The sequence below is a fragment of the Coffea arabica genome, chromosome 9c (assembly GCF_036785885.1).
Source record: "Coffea arabica cultivar ET-39 chromosome 9c, Coffea Arabica ET-39 HiFi, whole genome shotgun sequence".
NCBI lineage: Eukaryota > Viridiplantae > Streptophyta > Magnoliopsida > Gentianales > Rubiaceae > Coffea > Coffea arabica.
In genome coordinates, this window is record NC_092326.1 from 31700061 (window position 1) to 31718050 (window position 17990).

The 17990-nt window shown below is 33.5% G+C and overlaps 1 protein-coding gene and 1 long non-coding RNA gene across 5 annotated transcripts; both read right to left on the minus strand.

Moving 5' to 3' along the window:
* Nucleotides 1–1153: 1153 nt before the first annotated feature.
* LOC113707792 (glucan endo-1,3-beta-glucosidase 13-like) lies at nucleotides 1154–4799 on the minus strand. Its single transcript, XM_027230113.2, has 4 exons — nucleotides 4515–4799; nucleotides 2174–2515; nucleotides 1554–1584; nucleotides 1154–1415 (listed from the first exon to the last, which is right to left on the minus strand). The coding sequence occupies exons 1-4, from the start codon at nucleotides 4570–4572 to the stop codon at nucleotides 1316–1318; spliced, it is 531 nt and encodes a 176-aa protein (XP_027085914.1). The 5' UTR covers nucleotides 4573–4799; the 3' UTR covers nucleotides 1154–1315.
* Nucleotides 4800–10908: 6109 nt separating this feature from the next.
* LOC140014047 (uncharacterized) lies at nucleotides 10909–13741 on the minus strand. Of its 4 annotated transcripts, XR_011820923.1 has the most exons (6): nucleotides 13611–13741; nucleotides 13273–13397; nucleotides 12881–13113; nucleotides 11485–11637; nucleotides 11317–11403; nucleotides 10909–11227 (listed from the first exon to the last, which is right to left on the minus strand). It is a non-coding gene; the product is annotated as an uncharacterized lncRNA (long non-coding RNA). The 4 variants fall into 4 exon arrangements; XR_011820925.1 differs by lacking the exon at nucleotides 11485–11637 and having other exon boundaries at nucleotides 13000–13113; XR_011820924.1 differs by lacking the exon at nucleotides 11485–11637.
* Between the last annotated feature and the right edge of the window lie 4249 nt (nucleotides 13742–17990).

Consider the following 17990-nt stretch of genomic DNA (forward strand, 5'->3'; position numbering starts at 1 on the left):
CAATTAACTTATTTTTATAGATCAAGATTGGTATTTAGCAATGCATCATGACCACCCAAGTAATGAGAAAAGTCAAGTAGATAATTTCACCTATCAATAAATGTTTCCCGTATAATTAATTTCCTTTATGATACTTATTTCATATTAGTCTTATTATATGAAATATGTACTTATTCCACTAAAAGTAATATTATTTCTTTGTGCCAAAAAAAAAAACTCTAATGAATAAGTATCTCGAAACATGTTTCTAAGAGCTTTTCATTTAGATCTAATATTTTTTGATTTATACTTCTATAAGTAGCCAATAATGAGATAACTCTTCTATCATAAGAGGTAGTAAATCTTTATAGGTTATTTTTATTTTTCCATACTTCATACTATACCCAATGAGTAAATATGCGTAATTAGATACTTTTCATCTTAATGAGAGAATTTCATCTAATTATTTCTCTCTATAAATATGCGTAAAATATCTTAAGTTATAAGGATATTAGAGTCATTTCACCATTAATGATGTAAATTATGGGTCCCAAATTGCTAATAGGGGAAGTAAGTGATATTTCTAAAAGTTTACGAAAAGAGAATAAATTTGTCGAAAACCTCAAGGAAGGCTTATAAAATTATCCCTATTTGATACGCAACTTACAGTTACTTTGCACATTTTACTCAAAACTTCAATTTCTACATATCTTGATAGTCCCTGCAATTAGATACTTTTTCAACCCCTATGCACTAAATATACAATCTTGGTATGTCTTACAAATGTACGAAAGCTTTGGATATTATATTGTTACCTATGCACTCTTTACTTTACTTTATTGAATTTTGATGCATTGTAATGTTCAATTTTGCCAAAAGAGCTAAAGAAAAGAAAAGTTTACCGGCTATCAATGTTCAACTTTGTGGAAAAGAATAAAAGATGTCATTTTGAGCGCATTTTGGAAATGTAAGAGCGTATTAATGAAAAGATTAGTTAACTCTCGTTATCAATCTAGTTACCAATAGGAAAAGTGGTTGATAATATATAGCAATTTAGAGAGGAGCTCCTTGTGATTTAAAAATCTAGGAGCCAATAGGGAAGGTGATTGATAATATATAGCAATATAAATAGGATGCCCTTGTTATTTCAAAATTAAGAAGGGAGGTGAGTGGCTTTTAGAAATACTAGAAGGGAGTTCAGTATTATTTATCCTTGTTTCTCATTGACACTTCACATTTGTGAGGTTGATAGGATAAGGGTATAGTTTTCAGCCCCTTTTTGTTTCTTTCATACAACAGAAGAACAGAAGAACTACCATGGCAAGTCTACCATTGATTAATTTCTTGCATACAACAGAAGAACTACCATGGCAAGCTTCCACCAAGTAATTTGCGGTTTATGGTTTGATAACTGTGGGGCTGAGGATTTTATGGACCTGCATGAAAATATTGGAGTAAAATTAATATAAAAAAAAAACAAACATATTCAATTTCTTCTCTTCCTCAACACCCCAAATAGAAAGAAATATACAATAAGATGGCCACAAAATGAACATGTGAATTGATGAACATACCCAGACGTGTCATAGCTGCATTCCTCATAACCTGCAATAAAAATCATGAGATTGAGCAGATATCTAGATTTTGGTTCTTTAAAACTAAATATCAATTTGTCCCCTCGAGGGTCACACACATAATAAGATTAAAAGGTTATCAACTTTTAATCAAATAGATTTAACTTCCAAACTCGAGAAAAATATTCTCTCCAAAGGCCTATTTTTTGGGCCGGGATGGGTGGGACGGAAGTAGCGGGTGGCGGGGGAGAGCCCTTGGGCCCCCAAGTTTTTTGCCTTTTTGGAAAAAATTGAGTTTTTATCCATTAAGAAATTAAAATTTTCAAACAATTTTCTTTATAGATTTAACTTTTGCGGCCGAAAAAAATAAAGAATATTTTAAGGTACGTACTTAAGATTTAATTGAATTAAAGTTCGCTTCCTCAAAGGAAATTTTTTGGTTCTGTCTATATTATGTCTTCTATATTCTATTCTTTTCATGTATTCTCAATTTCATGAAATTAACTCATAAACATTCCATTATTAAGAGATTGACATAGAAAAATCTAACCAAACTAAAAAAAAAAAAAAAAAAAGGCATAAAAAAATGCCATCAGTTTAGCATAGAACTTTAAACTCACTTGGGTTACTTTTGGTTAAGGTGGCTGCTCCTCCAAAATTGCAAGCAATATCAGAATTCCCATTTTGTTGGTAGTAGCTATTGAAAGCGAAAGATGCATGGGCCAGAAGTGTATCGGGGTCAAAGCATCGGCCACCAGTTTGAATTGGGCTACAATCAGCCCTACCAGGCCCACATGCCCAGTCCAAAGCATTCTGTAAATCCATTTGAGGCACCCCAGCAAGGGCTACGCACCAAGTTGTCCCATCCAAGAAGGTTGTGTTGCCTTCTGGAGGTGATGGTGTTGTAAGGGGAGTTGCTGCTTCTGCTTTCTCTTGGACCATGGCCCCAATAGCAGCCCCAACTATTGGCCCAAGAAAACCAAAATAGCAGAGGATAAATACTTTTAACATAATCTCTCTCTCTCTCTCTCTCTCTCTCTCAGACCCACACACACAGACACACACACATGTATATATAAATATATGACACATTCAAAGTTTGGTGTTTAAATTTAAATTGAGATGATATAATCGGCATTTAGACTCGTCAGTGCATACACTGACAGTATAGAAAAGATTAGTTCTATATATACATTTATATATATATATATATATATATATATATATATATATATATGTGGCTAGAACTTAAATATGCAAAAGAGGAAATGAGAACTAAGAAATAAAAATTGTTCTCAAAAGTTATCAATCCATTTTTGCTCACATTTTAGCTTGCACTTACCTTTCGTGTGTCATAATTGAAAATATCTCTATGTTTTTATTTTCTTTGTTAATAAAATTGTACTCTCATTTACTATAGCAATTGAGCTGCTAAAAAGAAAAGAAAAAAGTGAACCTTGCTATGCCAGAATAAATAAATAAATAAGTTAAAAAGTGGAACTTGCTATGCCAGAATGAGAAAATAAAAATGTACACAAGAAGATATAAGCTTGCTAAAGTACAAAACAATCTTCCTAACATAACATCCCTGCATAACTAAAGTTAACACACACTGGTAATTACTGTCCAGCTCTTGTGGGATAATTTTCCAAATATCTAATAGTTCAAAAGATTTCTGTGTTTCCCAACTGTTGATATTAAGGAATGGCCATTTTCTATGGCCTTTTATTAAAAGCCTTGGGTTCAAATCTCCCTTTCCCTCCCGTCCTCGCTTCTTAAATCACATCCCTTCCCTTCCTTGCTAGGAAAAATATTTTTTTAAAAAAAAGAACGAGGTTTTATTTCCAATATTAACATTAAGATTCAGATTTAGGACAGAATATCTAAAATTAAAATTTTTTCAGGAGTTAGATCTGAATATGATGAAAAAATCATTTACCTCTATTCCACACTCTTAAAAGTACTTGGGACAACCTTTTGTTGTCCCTTTTCTTTATTTTAAATCTAATCTTGAAGGAAAGATAATCTCTTTGCTTGGAATTTCGCCTCTAGAAACTGTTTAATAATCGCTTTTAGGACCCCCACTGGCTAAAAGCACCAATCCAAAGCCCAACCAAGGAAGCAAAGCATAGCATATCTGAACAGTTGGGCTGATTTTGGATTCAGGTCTAGATTAATTAACTCAAACATTTTATAGATAAATTACCAAAAAAAAATCATTATATATATATATATATATATATATATATATGTAGCAAATTTACTTACTGAAATTAGCATAAGTAATAGACTTGGTGCTAGACTAGAGCACCATGTCACACTATAAGACTAACAATTTACCCCCCCCCCCAAAAAAAACACAAAAATGAGATTGTTTGATAATCAACATGTTAATCTCTGTTATTAGATTAACATGCAATGACACTAATATTTTTTTATTTTAATTGTGGGTTGTTTGCTTGGTCAAACCAACTGTTCAATTAAGGTTTTTTTTTTTTCCTTTTATGGCATTTTAAATAGAGGTAACAGCCTAACAAGAAGAAATTTCTGTCAGAAAAACCACAATACATGCATCAATAAAGAAGATAAGTTTTCCTATAAGCAAATCTCACATAATAAGTAATGCAGAACATAATACTACTTCTTAACACATGATTTTCAACTCATTTTCCCTTTTTTTTTTTCTTTTTCCTCTATTGGAACATATATTGTCTTTTCCACAACAATAAAATAAAGCACTAGCAAAACACAAACAATACCAGCAAAATGGCATTCTTCCAAAGTATTTCTTCCACAAAAAACATGCTGCAAACATGACTTTTTTTTGAAAAAAGAACTCAAGAAAAAAATAAATTAAAAACAAAGCACAAACACCAACAAACAAGGAATGCAATGAGGAAGAAAATTAAAAAAGAAAAAGAAAAATAAAAACACAAAGAACAAGACAGAGAGAAAACATACCTAACCAGCATTCCATAAAAATGAAGCTCAAAAGCAACCAAACCAAATTTCTTCTCATACTGAAATGGGATATAGAAGTTTTTTGCCTTCTGGGCTTCGTTTGAACCACACTATAATGCCCTCTTCCACCCACACAAATCTCCAGAAGATGAATTCAAAGCTTCTGAGCGGGCGTGACAGAATGCATAATCAGTTTTCAGCCTTTTGGTAATCTTGCTTTCTCTCACACACACTAAACACCCGGAGAGTACACGCAGTGTTAAGAGTGAGAGTGACTTGTTATACTGCCATAGGATCAAGGCTTAGGCTGTAGTCAGTAGTGCATATGAAAGAGAGAATCAGCTGTTCCTTCAAGTAGGATTTTCCTTGCTCAAAAAAAAAAAATTTTTTTAAAAGGTTTAATTTCATTTTGCACCCCTCAGCTATGCGTCGATTCTTACTTTGGTCCCTGATTATACATTGGGACACTTTTTTAGTTCTAAACTATAAAAATTGTCCCACAAAATCTCAAAATTATAGGGAAGAGGAAAGTTTAGATACCAAATTAAGAATCAAAATTTAGTTTAGAGATTAAAACATTTCACTTTAGAGATTAGGATCAATGTAGGAATCAAGGTATATATAGTTTAGGAACTAAAACTGTCCTCATTTACAATTTAGAGACCAAAGTAGATATTAGATTATAATAGAGTGGTGCAAAATAGAATTAGTCCAAAAAAGAAAGTAGAATATTCTCTTTTTCTCTTATCTATATGTGGTTTTCTGGCTTTTCCCATCGGCTTTAATTATCTTTAGGTACTACTAATGCCTATTGAGGAAGCCAAGTACTTAATTAAGTGTTAATTCAGATACCTTTTTTTGTTCCAGAACACATTTCTACATTTTTCATCAATATATTTTTTAATTATATATACATCAAATCGTTATAATATATTTTTTTACAAAAAATTTAGAAAATAGGAATCAAAACGCGACCCTAACTACAATATGAGTCCTTAAGCGTGCATTCCCTAAAAGCTAACTGTGTGTGTCACAGTTCAGTTAAAATTAAGAATGCGGATTTTAACTTTTTAGGCAGTTATTCATGAATTTTCACTGGCTTTAACCACCGTAGAATTTGACTTTTTGGGTATACAAGGTTCTGATATTATCGTATGAAATTCCCTTTTCAATAAATTTGTAAGCAAACTGGATTTTGCAGTACGTGCTCAGTTACTTGTGAATTTTCACTGGCTTTAACCACTATCGCTTTCGACTTTTCTGGTGTATCATGGTTTTACTCCCCTCTCCCTTCCCCTCTATCCCACATCGATTGTGAATGGTGTGTATGTACTACTTAAAATCTTCGGTGTAGCCTGAAAGTCAGCATGCTTTTTGGGTTGGGTTGTGGGTTTCCCTTAGGTGGTGTGTGTGTGTGTTTATTTATGGTTATTGGTAGATAAAGAAAAATTATGAAGTGGTTAAAAGCCGTTGGTGAACTTTAGAGCAATAGTCTTGGTGAGCTTTACGTGTATGTGTGTTTATTTATGGTCGTTGGTGGTGTATCATGGTTTTATTAGGTGAAATTCTCATGTTCACTAAAATTGTGGGCAGATTGGACTTTACAATATGTGTACAAGCACAATAAATATTATGGATTTGCATAACAAATTGACAAGTGTATAACAACAAATTTTTACACGTTTTTCAAAGTTTTAAACTAAAAATTATATATTATTGTACATGTTTTACTTGTTTTAGCCAGTACCATCGTGGTTTGTGCATTTGTTCTGCATACGGTATGGTGCTGTCGATTACAGAAGCCCTTTAGCCTATAGAGTTAACTTTCTTCATCAATAATAGCCATCACCTGAGGGTTCTAAGGTACCGCTGATTTACCTTGACAAAGAAGGGAACTTTGCGTGAATGAGTTTCCGTCACTTTATTGTGAACTAGTAGTGTAGTCGGCTTGGCTCGAAAGTCGAGCCTCAACTTGCATAGATTTTTTTTTTTAATCGTTAACATTTATGCTGCTCTTATTTCAATTTATTTTAGAGTCATTTTTGTCAATAGATAACATCTATATTATTCGTACTTTAATTCATGCTAGAGCCAAATTGAGCCAAGAGATTAAGGTGGGAGAGGAACTCATTTCTAGATCAAAATCATGCACTATTATACATCTTTTGAATTTTACTGCAAATACAGATATTTGAAACCCTAACTTAGACCTCGTTTGATAATCCAATTCAACACTTAAATTTAATGGATTCATCTCAAGATATTTAGACCGTTTGATAACAAAAAATTGAACATATGAATTAATTAAGTAGCACTGAATTTTCTAGGTAAAACTTGCTCCCAAAATTAAGTGATAAACTATTCACTTATCATTGAATGTGATATGCACTCAAATGTGTTAGATTTAATATTTAACAATTCAATAATTTTATTAAATTCAAATTTTAAATTTTAGATTTATCAAATGCACCCTTAGAATTATACTTGTATCTTATGCTTTGTTTGATGGCCAACTCACCTTGACAATAATTAGTATGCTTTGTCTTATACTTAGTATCTGATCAGCAAATTGCAATGGTGACCCGTTGAATTTGAAAATGTTCTTGTTTGTCCTTCACATGATTGGATGTTTTCAGGATATTTTTACAAAATATTACTGTAGAAAGAATTGTTTAAAAAAACTATTAGAACGTGTACTTTTGTTTTTTTTTTTAGTTGTTTTTTTAGGTGTTCTCAATTTCTCATAGCTCCAAGCCCACCCACGACCCATAACTATTGCTGCTATTTCTCCTTCCGACTGCCAATTCCTTCTCCCTTTATCCTCTCCGGCCTCTTCCTTCCACCTCTTTTTCCCCCTTTCCGCTGTCTTTCGCCCCTCTCCCCCCTACTCCTTCAACCCCCAGCAACCAAATTTGATCTAGATAGGATCTGTTATAGATCTCGTTACGCCCCAGGGCACAATCCGATCTGGTCATGATAATGGGTGGGAATGGAGTAGAGAGGAGTGGGAGAGGGAGGGAAAGAGGAGGAAGGAGCTAAGGGAGAGAGGAGGAAGGGGAGGGAGTGATAGAGGGTGTAATAGTGGTAGTGAGCAATGACAGTTAGGAGGAAGGGAAGGAAGCATTTGACCAAGTTAGTTTCTTGCTAAAATACCCCTAAAAAATAGGAATGCAATGCTTGCTTGTGTTATAAGTTTCTTATTCTTATTTTTCCTTCTTAATTTAGTTTCAAGAAGAATTTTCAAAAGATATGCAAACGGTCACTAAATTTTCTACAATCTTATTTAACCCATCGTACTATTATTTGTCTACAGAGTGATGAAAATGCTCCTGCAATTGACCAAGAAAAATAGATGCAATGGCGCCGCAATGGTAACACTCTTTAAGAGTCTAGCGAGTCATTTGACACAAAAAAAAGGGGGCAAATTACACTTTATCCCCTGTGATATAGCTAATTTTTACATAACTACCGTATAATTTTAAAAACTATATATAAATCCATTATAGTTTGGATTAAAGTTTCAAAGTGACGAAAATGATCATCTGTAACAGAACCTATAAGAATGTCAAAATTACTCTTGTTTAAAAACTAAAATGGTTGACATGACTAAAATATATAAACATAATATGTATGACATTTTAATCTCGTATGATTTTAAATTTTACTATATAACCTCTTTATGATTTTCAATATATATACATAATTCCCCTGTGATTAATAAATAATTATCAACTTTACATATAGGGGTATTTTTGAAACCATATGGAGATATGTAAGAAAATACTAAACCACATAAGGGTAAAGTGTAATTTGCCCAACAAAAAAATGAATAGCAGCACACTAAATGAAGTTTTGAAAAAGTTTGGTGAGAGGTGTTGTACTTTACCCTTATATATACTAGTCTTCTAATATAATTTTTTCTCAACCGGTTTTTCTATTTGTCTGCATCTTGATCCCAACAATATCCCTCTCAATTGGGTTCATATTAACAAGTTTTATAATTATGAGCAGTATTGCTGGAAAAATTTGCAGAAGGATGTGCTCTAACACAAAACCTGCATAAGAGGATGCAATATTTCCAACTTAAGATTATCAGTCATGCCCGTACAAGCACATTTCACCCAAAAAGAAAAAAGGGTATATTTCATGCTTGGACTTGGAGTAGTACATGCATCTCACGATTGATACTCTTAGAAGACTGCTCATCTTTATCAAGTCCTCCTTGAAGCGCACATTTGAGAAATTTTTACTATTTTTTCGTTGTCATATAGCCCAGATCGATCATTTTATATCTCATTATTGCTATGTGAATAGTTTAAGAAATGAAGCATACGATGAAAACATATCAAGTACCAATGCAGTTGTTTTCGGTAGTGCCCTCAATTAAACTTCGACTTTTGTTGATTGAGCTTTGGAGTTTTGAAAGACAAACATTTAATTAACAAAAGTAAAAGATGGTTGGTAAGCACATTTTGGATTGTGAACAGGCACATTACCAAATGGACAGCTGGTCGACTAATTACGTTCGGAATTTAAAAAACTGTGGAGGTCTATTTGATTCCCGCAAGTTAAATGTGGGAATCTGATGCGGTAGAAGCATGTAGAATGAATTTGTTTCACAAACGAGATTCATAAAAGAATAGAGGGTGGAATAACGTTCAAATTCCGAAACACGAATAAAAAATTAGAGAATAATGAGAGAAATGTCTTAACAATTGGAGCATCCAATCAAAATTTCATTAATAATTGATAAAAGGAGTAATAATTACAAAGACCTAAGTATGCCTATTTATAGGTTAGAAGTACTTGTCCAATAAGTTATTTGATAACTAAAAAACTCCCAAACATTTAATTAGAATAGGAAATGAACTATTACTAAATCCTAAGAAAATACAATGAAAATAAGAAACTGCCAACGATGATAGACCAGCGTCGGAAATGGCACAAATCTTAGGACCGGTCATCTTCTGACACAATGTTCGGCGCCCGTGATGAAGCTGACCTTCATGCTGGACATGCTTGGAAGTCACTCACAAGCAATGTTTTAAAATCCGGACCGTCAATTGAACCGGTGAGGTGAAAGGGTTGAGGTTCAATCGGTCGGACCAGTTCAACTTCAGTTCAATAAATTTTTTTAAAAATAATTTATATAAATATATATATGCACAAAATAAGACATGCAACGAACTAATTTAAAACTTTATATGATGAAAAGTTCACTATTTTTGAATAATTTGGATTTTCAAAAATAAATTTTTTAAATTATAAGTTAAAACAAATAAATTTCATCTCAATTTCAATTATATCTGCCAAAAAAATCTTAAATCAAATCCAAAATATCACAATATTTTGAAATTATACAAAATTCACGTCTATGATAATTTGACATTATGAACTTAAATTTTAATTTACGTCTTTGAGATTTAAAGATTGTAATTTAAAAAAAAAAGTTTGGAATTCGAAAGAAATTAAGAAAATTGAAAATAGAAATGCAAACTTGATAAGAAACAAAAAATGAGATAAAAGTGAGTGGTTGTAGCATTAAATATTTTGGGTTAAAGAAATATAATTATTTTTTAACTTTTTCCAATTTAATGGGCAAAAACAAAATTAAAAGATAGAAGAAAACATCAATAAATTAAAACTAATGAGGTTTGATTAAAAATGGAGTGACAAAAGAAAAGATGAGAGAGAGAGAAAGAGTTGAAGATTAAAAAAAAAACAGTCACGAGAGGATGAGGTTTTGTAAGAAATATGGAAAAATGAAATATAGATGTTTGTTTTATATAAATAAGTTATTAAAAAAACAAATAAGATGTGATGGTGCGATGGTTACTACATTGGTGTTCTATTGCAAAGGTTTTGAGTTCGAATCTTAATAGAAGCATTTTGCAAAAAAGTAAAAAGAAAAAAAAAAAAAAACTCAAGAACCGGTTCAATCCGGTTCAACACGGTTCACCGGTTTTCACGGTTTTGACCGGTTCTCTGGCAAAGTCAACCAAAGCATAGAACCGGACCGGTGCCATGGCCGGTTCGCGGTTCAACCGGTCGAACCGGCCTGTCCGGTCCGGTTTTCAAAACATTGCCCACAAGTTGATTTCTCCTCCTTCTTCTGTATGCTTCTTTGGTCCGACAATATTTATTAGAGGTGGCAAAATGGACGGGATGGGCGGAATTTGCTTGGGTTTAATATAGAACCGAATCATATGGGTTTGGACCCAACCTTATCCATGTGTATTTTGGGATTAACTTGAGCGGGATCACTTTGGGATGGGTTTAGATTGATCCCGCCCAATACCCAAATCTATTTTCTACATATTTTTTTCCTTTAATTCATTTTTTATTTTTTAAATAACTTTAATATCTTCTACACTTTTTAAATAACAACAATTACTTCACAAAGACATACATTTTGATAAGAACAAAATGAACTTCAAAACCTTCTATTTTAGCACATAAATACATACAACAAGCATTACTACACTGCGCAGCTAGTCTGCATGTAGAAGGCATCAGTCCAAAATCAATCCTCTGTCATCAAGACGCTATCCATCAAGAGTGATCTTTCCATTCACCAAGGCTTGCAAACGGTAAAAATCCACATAACAGTGGAAGAAACAGAGAAATGGTACTATAGAATAGACATCTTCTCAACCAATATGGAAAACACGAATTGTTGCCATTGACTTTGGTATCCACCAAGATTTGGATTCCTGGAGCAAAAAGAGTAAAGAGATTGACAAAGAAAACTTCTGAAAATATGCAATATAAACTTCTGAGATTACAAATTGTCATGTTGTACCTTATACTCCACTACAAAGTTTAGCCACCAATCTTTGGACATCAACACTCATTTCTGCGTCCTCTTCTACCTCAGAAGCATCAAAACCTACCATTATTTAAAAAGAACCAAAATTAATAGAAAAGAAAATAAACATATTTGACATTTAAAATTTCAAATCAATATTACCTTCACCACCATAAATCCAGTCCCGAGAACATAGCAATGCTTCAACATTGCTTGGCAAAAGTGCATTTCGAAACTTTCCAAGGATTCGACCTCCATGACTAAATGCAGATTCAGATGCAACTGTTGTAATGGGAATGCTCAAAATGTCTCTTGCTAATAAGGAAAGTTTAGGACATCTCAGCATATTTCCTTTCCAAAAATCAAGAATATTAAATTTCTTATCTCTTGGAAGTAATTTCTCCTCCAAGTAAATACCTAATTGGGACTTGGAAATAGATGCCTCATGTTGGCTATTATAGGAATCAAACTCCAAATCTAACTCATCTCTTATTTCACCATCTTTTTCAGCATTAGCAATCCTATCTTGGGATTCTAAACAAGCAAGAGACTAGACTTGTAAATATACCTCAAACAATGCTTCTAACTTGTCTTTAAGATTTTTAACCTTTTCCTCAGCAGTCAAAGGATCAAGCTTTTCAAAACAAAATTGCAAGTAGCGTAATTTATACCTCGGGTCCAAAATGAAAGCCAAAGATAGAATGCCACTGTAGCAGTCCCAATACTTTTTAAACTTCTCATTCATAAACTCAGCCATACCATGTATAAAATCATCAGAACTATGAAGATTTTTTCGAATCAACAATTCTATTCTCCACACCTTGAGAAAATACAAATTTGTAGTAGGATAATATGACCCAGAAAACAGTAATGTCATTTCATAAAAAGGTTGTAAAAATTCAGCAACCTTCTTAATCTTCATCCACTCATAATCTGATGGGCAGTGTTCGTACAGTCCATCTACTCTCTACAAACGATGAAATGCTGCTCGATAAGGTAATGCACTATCCAACATCAAATAAGTGGAATTCCACCTTGTTGGCACATCTTGTTGTAATTTCTTGCTAGCATCCAAGGAAACATATTTCACACATTCAGCGAATTTCATGCCTCTCATCTCCGAACCTCTAACAAATTTAACACTCTCTCTAATCTTGACCACAGAAGAATCAATAGCTTTAAGACCATGCTAAACTATCAAATTTAAAATATGTGCACCACAACGCACATGAAGATGGTCACCATTACATATTAAAGAATCTATCACCAAAAAATGATCCTTTAGTGCTTCTATTATCCCACTTTGGTAACTTGCATTATATGCAATCAATGTTCCATTTTATATGCAATCTCAATTACTACACATTTCTCTTGCATACATCACAAGAAACAACTAAAAATTAAGGAAATAAAATCGAAGGATAAAAGTCTCAGCAAAGCAAATTGGTCCGAGTTCGAAATTGTTGTATTTGTAAGTTTACTAGCACCACTTTGGTCAAATAATATAATATGTACTTCACTTGCCAAAAAACGAACGTATTGAGTAAATAAAACCAACCTAGGAGTAGTGGTTGGAGATCAAACTTTAAAATTTAACCAACCCAAGTGCACTTGGAAATTAAACTTTAAAAAGTTGATCAACATTAGGCAGGCAGCAGCACTGGTTTGGATATTCACCTGCCACTGTCCTTTTCCTCTGCTTTTCCCTTGGAGCAGAACAAGGTCGGCTTGTAACCCTTTTCACTGGTTTGAAAGGAGAATCCAGCAAACAAAAGGAAAGTGCTAGCAAACCTGCAGTATTACAACACGTATCAAGTCATACCTCCCTTTATGCAATTCCAAAGATATTTTAATGTAACAAAGGGGATTCAGAGCCATTGAAAAATGTTATTCTGGGGAAACCAAAGGAAGAAATATCATAGCAATTGAAAAGATTGAAAATGGTCTTGCCTCAAGATTGGGAACAGAGCCTGAAGGCCGCATAATGGAGTTGTAATCCAGCAAATCAGCCTTAAATAGTTTCAAATTCTCAGCTGCTTTGTCAAGTTTCTTCAGATAAACATACTTCTCATCCTCTACAAAAAATTTATAGCAATGCCCACATTATCAAATAGCGAAGTAGACAATTCACAGCAGGTGCTTTTCTATATTTCCTCAATTAAACATATTTCTTATCCTTCACAACACATTTACAGCAATTCCCACTACATCAAATAGGAAAATACCCAAATATAAACAAGAAAACCGAGTAAATTAGGAAGGAAGGGATATGAGGATGAAATAACAACCAGGAGAGCGGAGGTCGGAGTAGCCGTGGAGAGCGGAGGAAGAGGTGGAGGAATCGTTGAGGGAGCTGCGGAGGAAGAAAGGAGAGGAGTTTCGAAGTATATTTTTTGGGAAGATATTTGGGCCAGTGGGTGCCCAAGTATTTCCCACCCTTTCCTGTTCATTAATGGGTATAGTTGGCATGTGTCCCAACTTAAACCCAATAACAAATTATAATACCCATCCCGCCCAAAGTCCTTTTGGGCATGGGTAGCCCATTGGGACTTGGGACAAATTGCCAGCTCTAGTTTAATTGGACTAGGCAATATTAAACTCAAATTAAATATGAAATATTACTAATTTATGTATAAATTTAAAATAATTCATAATTATTAAACAAATATTTATATATTTAATTGTGACTTTGGATTGAGTCTAAATTTAGTTGAAACACATATAAAAGTGTGAGTGAATTTAAGTCTTCTAATCTAGACTAAAGCCCAGAAGTTTGAAAGCTTTATTTATTTTGTGGGTCGAGTTTAAACTTGTCGAACTTGACTCACGAAGCATGATCAATAGCCCTATTGATCGGACCAAAATAAAATACTGTTTGATGAGTTCATATTCTTCTCCATTTCACCATTCATAGACACGTAACTATATATTACAAAGAATAAAATTATAGGTATAGTTGGATTTGCACCTTTAATTGTGAGGGTGAAACAGGGAAACATTCACCTATTTTGCAAACCAAAATAAAATGCCAAAGATTTGCTGTTGCTTTACCTCTCTGGTCTCGGATCACAAGTGAGTCTTGAAGAGCATAGGCCTAGGCGTGGTTCAGTGTCCAATTTTGAAGATTTTTTTTGTCTTTTTTTTTTTAACCATGCCACCCCTCTTCATTTCCTTTCTCACTCCCAACTATTAGGTAAGTCCAATTTTGAAGTTGCAACATGTCCATGTTAATGCTTTTAAATACAAATCAAGAAACTTGAAGAAATTCTATTTGGCTTCCAAATACTTTGTCAATGAGGATTCTGATGTGGAATGAGTTATCCCTTGGATTCAGGAATGCATTGTCTCCATCTGAATAAATTATTTAGAGTTGAAATTAGGGTAGATTTTATGGTTTTATTGATATAATTTTAGTAGGATTATTATTATAACTATTGGTGGAATAGGAAAAGATCGTGCAAAAGAAAGAAGGAAAGCAAAAGCTGTGTGGTTGACGAAGGAAGGAGAAAACGCAACCTCCAATCCACGACTCAGGTCACGCGTTGGCCTCGCATTTTCTCTACAATAGACGCCCAGCAGCGGTCTTCATCAGAGGCTATTATTAGTAAATACTTTTCTATTCATTCAGTTGCTTCTGTCGTTTTTTCGAGCAAGAAAAGTATCAATTTTCATGAGAATTTTAATTTGAATAAATTTTCTCCTATTGATGATTTTCCTGTAAAGACTGGAATTCCTTTTTAGCCTAGCAAAACTAATAAAATTTATTTGGACAATGGAAGATGGTGTAATTGTAGGGTTTGAGCTTTCCATATAGGTCCAAGGATCATGTGGGGTTTCGTATGAGCATGAATGGGTGCTTAGATTCCATTGCAAGATTCGCCCGTACAAGATTTGTGGGAGAGTTGTAGCTATGTCGTCTCATGAATTGTGTGTCAAAATCCTTTGTGGAAATCAAGGACGAGTTCTATTCAAACAGGAGATTTTGATGTGGAACGAGTTACCTCCCTGGGTTCAGGATGTATCATCCCCGTTTAGACTTAGCAATTATACCTAAAATCCAATAACTCACCCAACCCACTAATTTCAGAGATTGGGTTGGGTAATATGGGTGTTGAGTCAATTTTGAGTTGGATAATAAAAATTCAAATATATTTGGGCGATTTGGATATTTATGTTGTGTACCCATTATCCAATTTAAATTTAAAAAACAAATAAAGAAATTAAATTCAAGAAATACGACTCTTGTATCCAGCGACTTCAACGATAGCTTTTGTTCTTCTGCCCGAATAAACCACCACCACCTCCTTCTTCGTCACCTCTACTCTTGAGCAAATTCACAAGTTTCCTTCATGTATGGAGCTGCACCACCCTAGAGTATGATGGTTAGTAACTGATTTGATCAGCAATTTTTTTATGCTCTTTCTCTGTGCAAACTCCAAGTTCATACTTGTGTCTAAATTCTGAGCTTTTGAAGGTTAGCTTACCACTTTGATTCGTACTTTTGGCACTTAATTTTGCTACTCTTACTTTCGAGTATTATTACAGAAATTCCCATTAAACAAGCTTGCATATACTTGTTTAATTATTATACATATCTCTCCTTGATATATATTCAACCACGATTGGTGTTTGATATAGTGCCCCAATTGGCCATTGTTTCTTGTAAGGATCGAAAACAACCAAACGAAAAGCCAATCGATAAACAATTAAAAGATCACAAACGTAACAATAAATAAATAAAAAGGAAAGAATTGCAAACCAATTAACTACCCAACTCCTCTTGAACTTGTAGATTAATTCAAACAAACTACTTCAAGTTGATGAATTACAATCACTCTTGTGTCCAAAGGAAGGTTCACCTCCTCCTTACCCCGAACTCCACTCGGTCAAGTCAGGACGTTTTACTATCCCTCAGGATAACCCTCACAGAGTTAAACTCATGAAAGATTCACTCACAAATGAAAAGTTTACAATGAACCTCACACCACTAAGACTACAAATCTTCTTTGAAAAGTATTTTTTCACTAAAATCTCTCTAGATCTTTTGTATCTTCAGTGTGCCAAAGTTGTTTGAAGTGTTTGACCAACCACTATTTATATAGGATCAAGAAAGTGCCTCATTAATGTTTTCAACGGATAGAAAGTAGCTGAACAGTCAACTAGCCGTTGGTAGTGTCGGACGTCCGATAGCCCTGTTTTATGCGTCCGACAGCAGGCAGTGAGTTTGAGAAATTTTTTTCAATTCTTTCGGACGTCCGGTAGGTTGGTTTTCTGCGTCCGAAGTGACGCAACGATTATCGGACGTCCGATCCTGACTTCTTGAGCGTCCGACAGTTTCAGCATACTTTGTCCCCTTTCAATTGCACTTGTCATGGAATCAAATAATTTCAAAACTGAAAGTATATTTTGAAGAAATATTAGTATCATCTATTTGTTTTGTAAATATCAAAAGATAGGGATCAAGATCAACATTCTCCCCCTTTTTGATGATGACAAAACAATGGATGAAAAGAAACAAAAATAAGTATAAACTCCCCCTCAATCATCGCATCCAAAACTTATAATTTCAGAAAAACTCTGCCTTACACATAGCATCCATCTCTTCCCCTTTTTGTCATCATAAGATGAGAGTGAAAAATCAACTATCATAATCCAGCAACAATAACAGAGTATAAAAACAGAAAAATGACAGCAATCATCAACATATCACAGAAAATTTGATATCAAAAGAAGTATCAACATATGACAGAGAGTTTTGACAAAACAAACTATCTTTAGATCAGAATTGTTCTTTTCTTTCCCTTTTGATATCATACAAATTCAGTAAAATTCAAAAACTCAGATCAAAGTATCAGAAATATCAAAAAAAACATTATGAACAAGAATCACTGCAATGATTAACAAAATCTCCTACTTGTTAGAGTTAGCATCATGTCTAACTATCCACATACATTTCATGCCTTTTTTTTATATTTTTTCTCACATGATAATCACTTTTCATGTGACCTTTTTGACAACAGAAATTACACATAACCAAAGAGTTATTCACATAAACGGGTTTAATAAATCTGACTTGCCTTTTCCTATGGATAGCAAATTCGTTGGAATTAGAATTCAACATATTCTTTTGAAAACAGACTTGTTTCTTGTATTTAAGCAACTCATTTAGACCATTCATTCTTCTTTTCAAATCATCTTGTTTCTTTTTGAACAATTCACAAAGTTTTGTTTTTCTATCAAGTTCAAAATGTAAAGCAGTCTCACTCTTTTTGAAATAATCATTTTCAGTTTCAACTTTTTATTTTGTTGAAAAAGATTTGCATTATCTCGAAACAAAAAACTAATTTTCTGTTTTAACTCCTTGTTTCTAGTATAGGATTTTTTCAAATTATCATGCAATTTTATAATAAAAGATTCAAGATCATCATCAGTTTCATCATCACTTTCAACTTGAGAGTTACAAGATGTTACCTCATCATCTCCAATGGCCATAAAAGCTAATTGAGTAGATTTTTCATCCTCTTCAATTTCACCATCGGAGTTGCACTCATTCCATGTGAATTGAAATTTGTTGAATCTTGATTTTCTTCCTTCTTTCTTTTTCATCACTAGACATTCACTTGTATAGTATCCAGATTGGCCGCATTCAAAGCACTTATCAGTTTGCT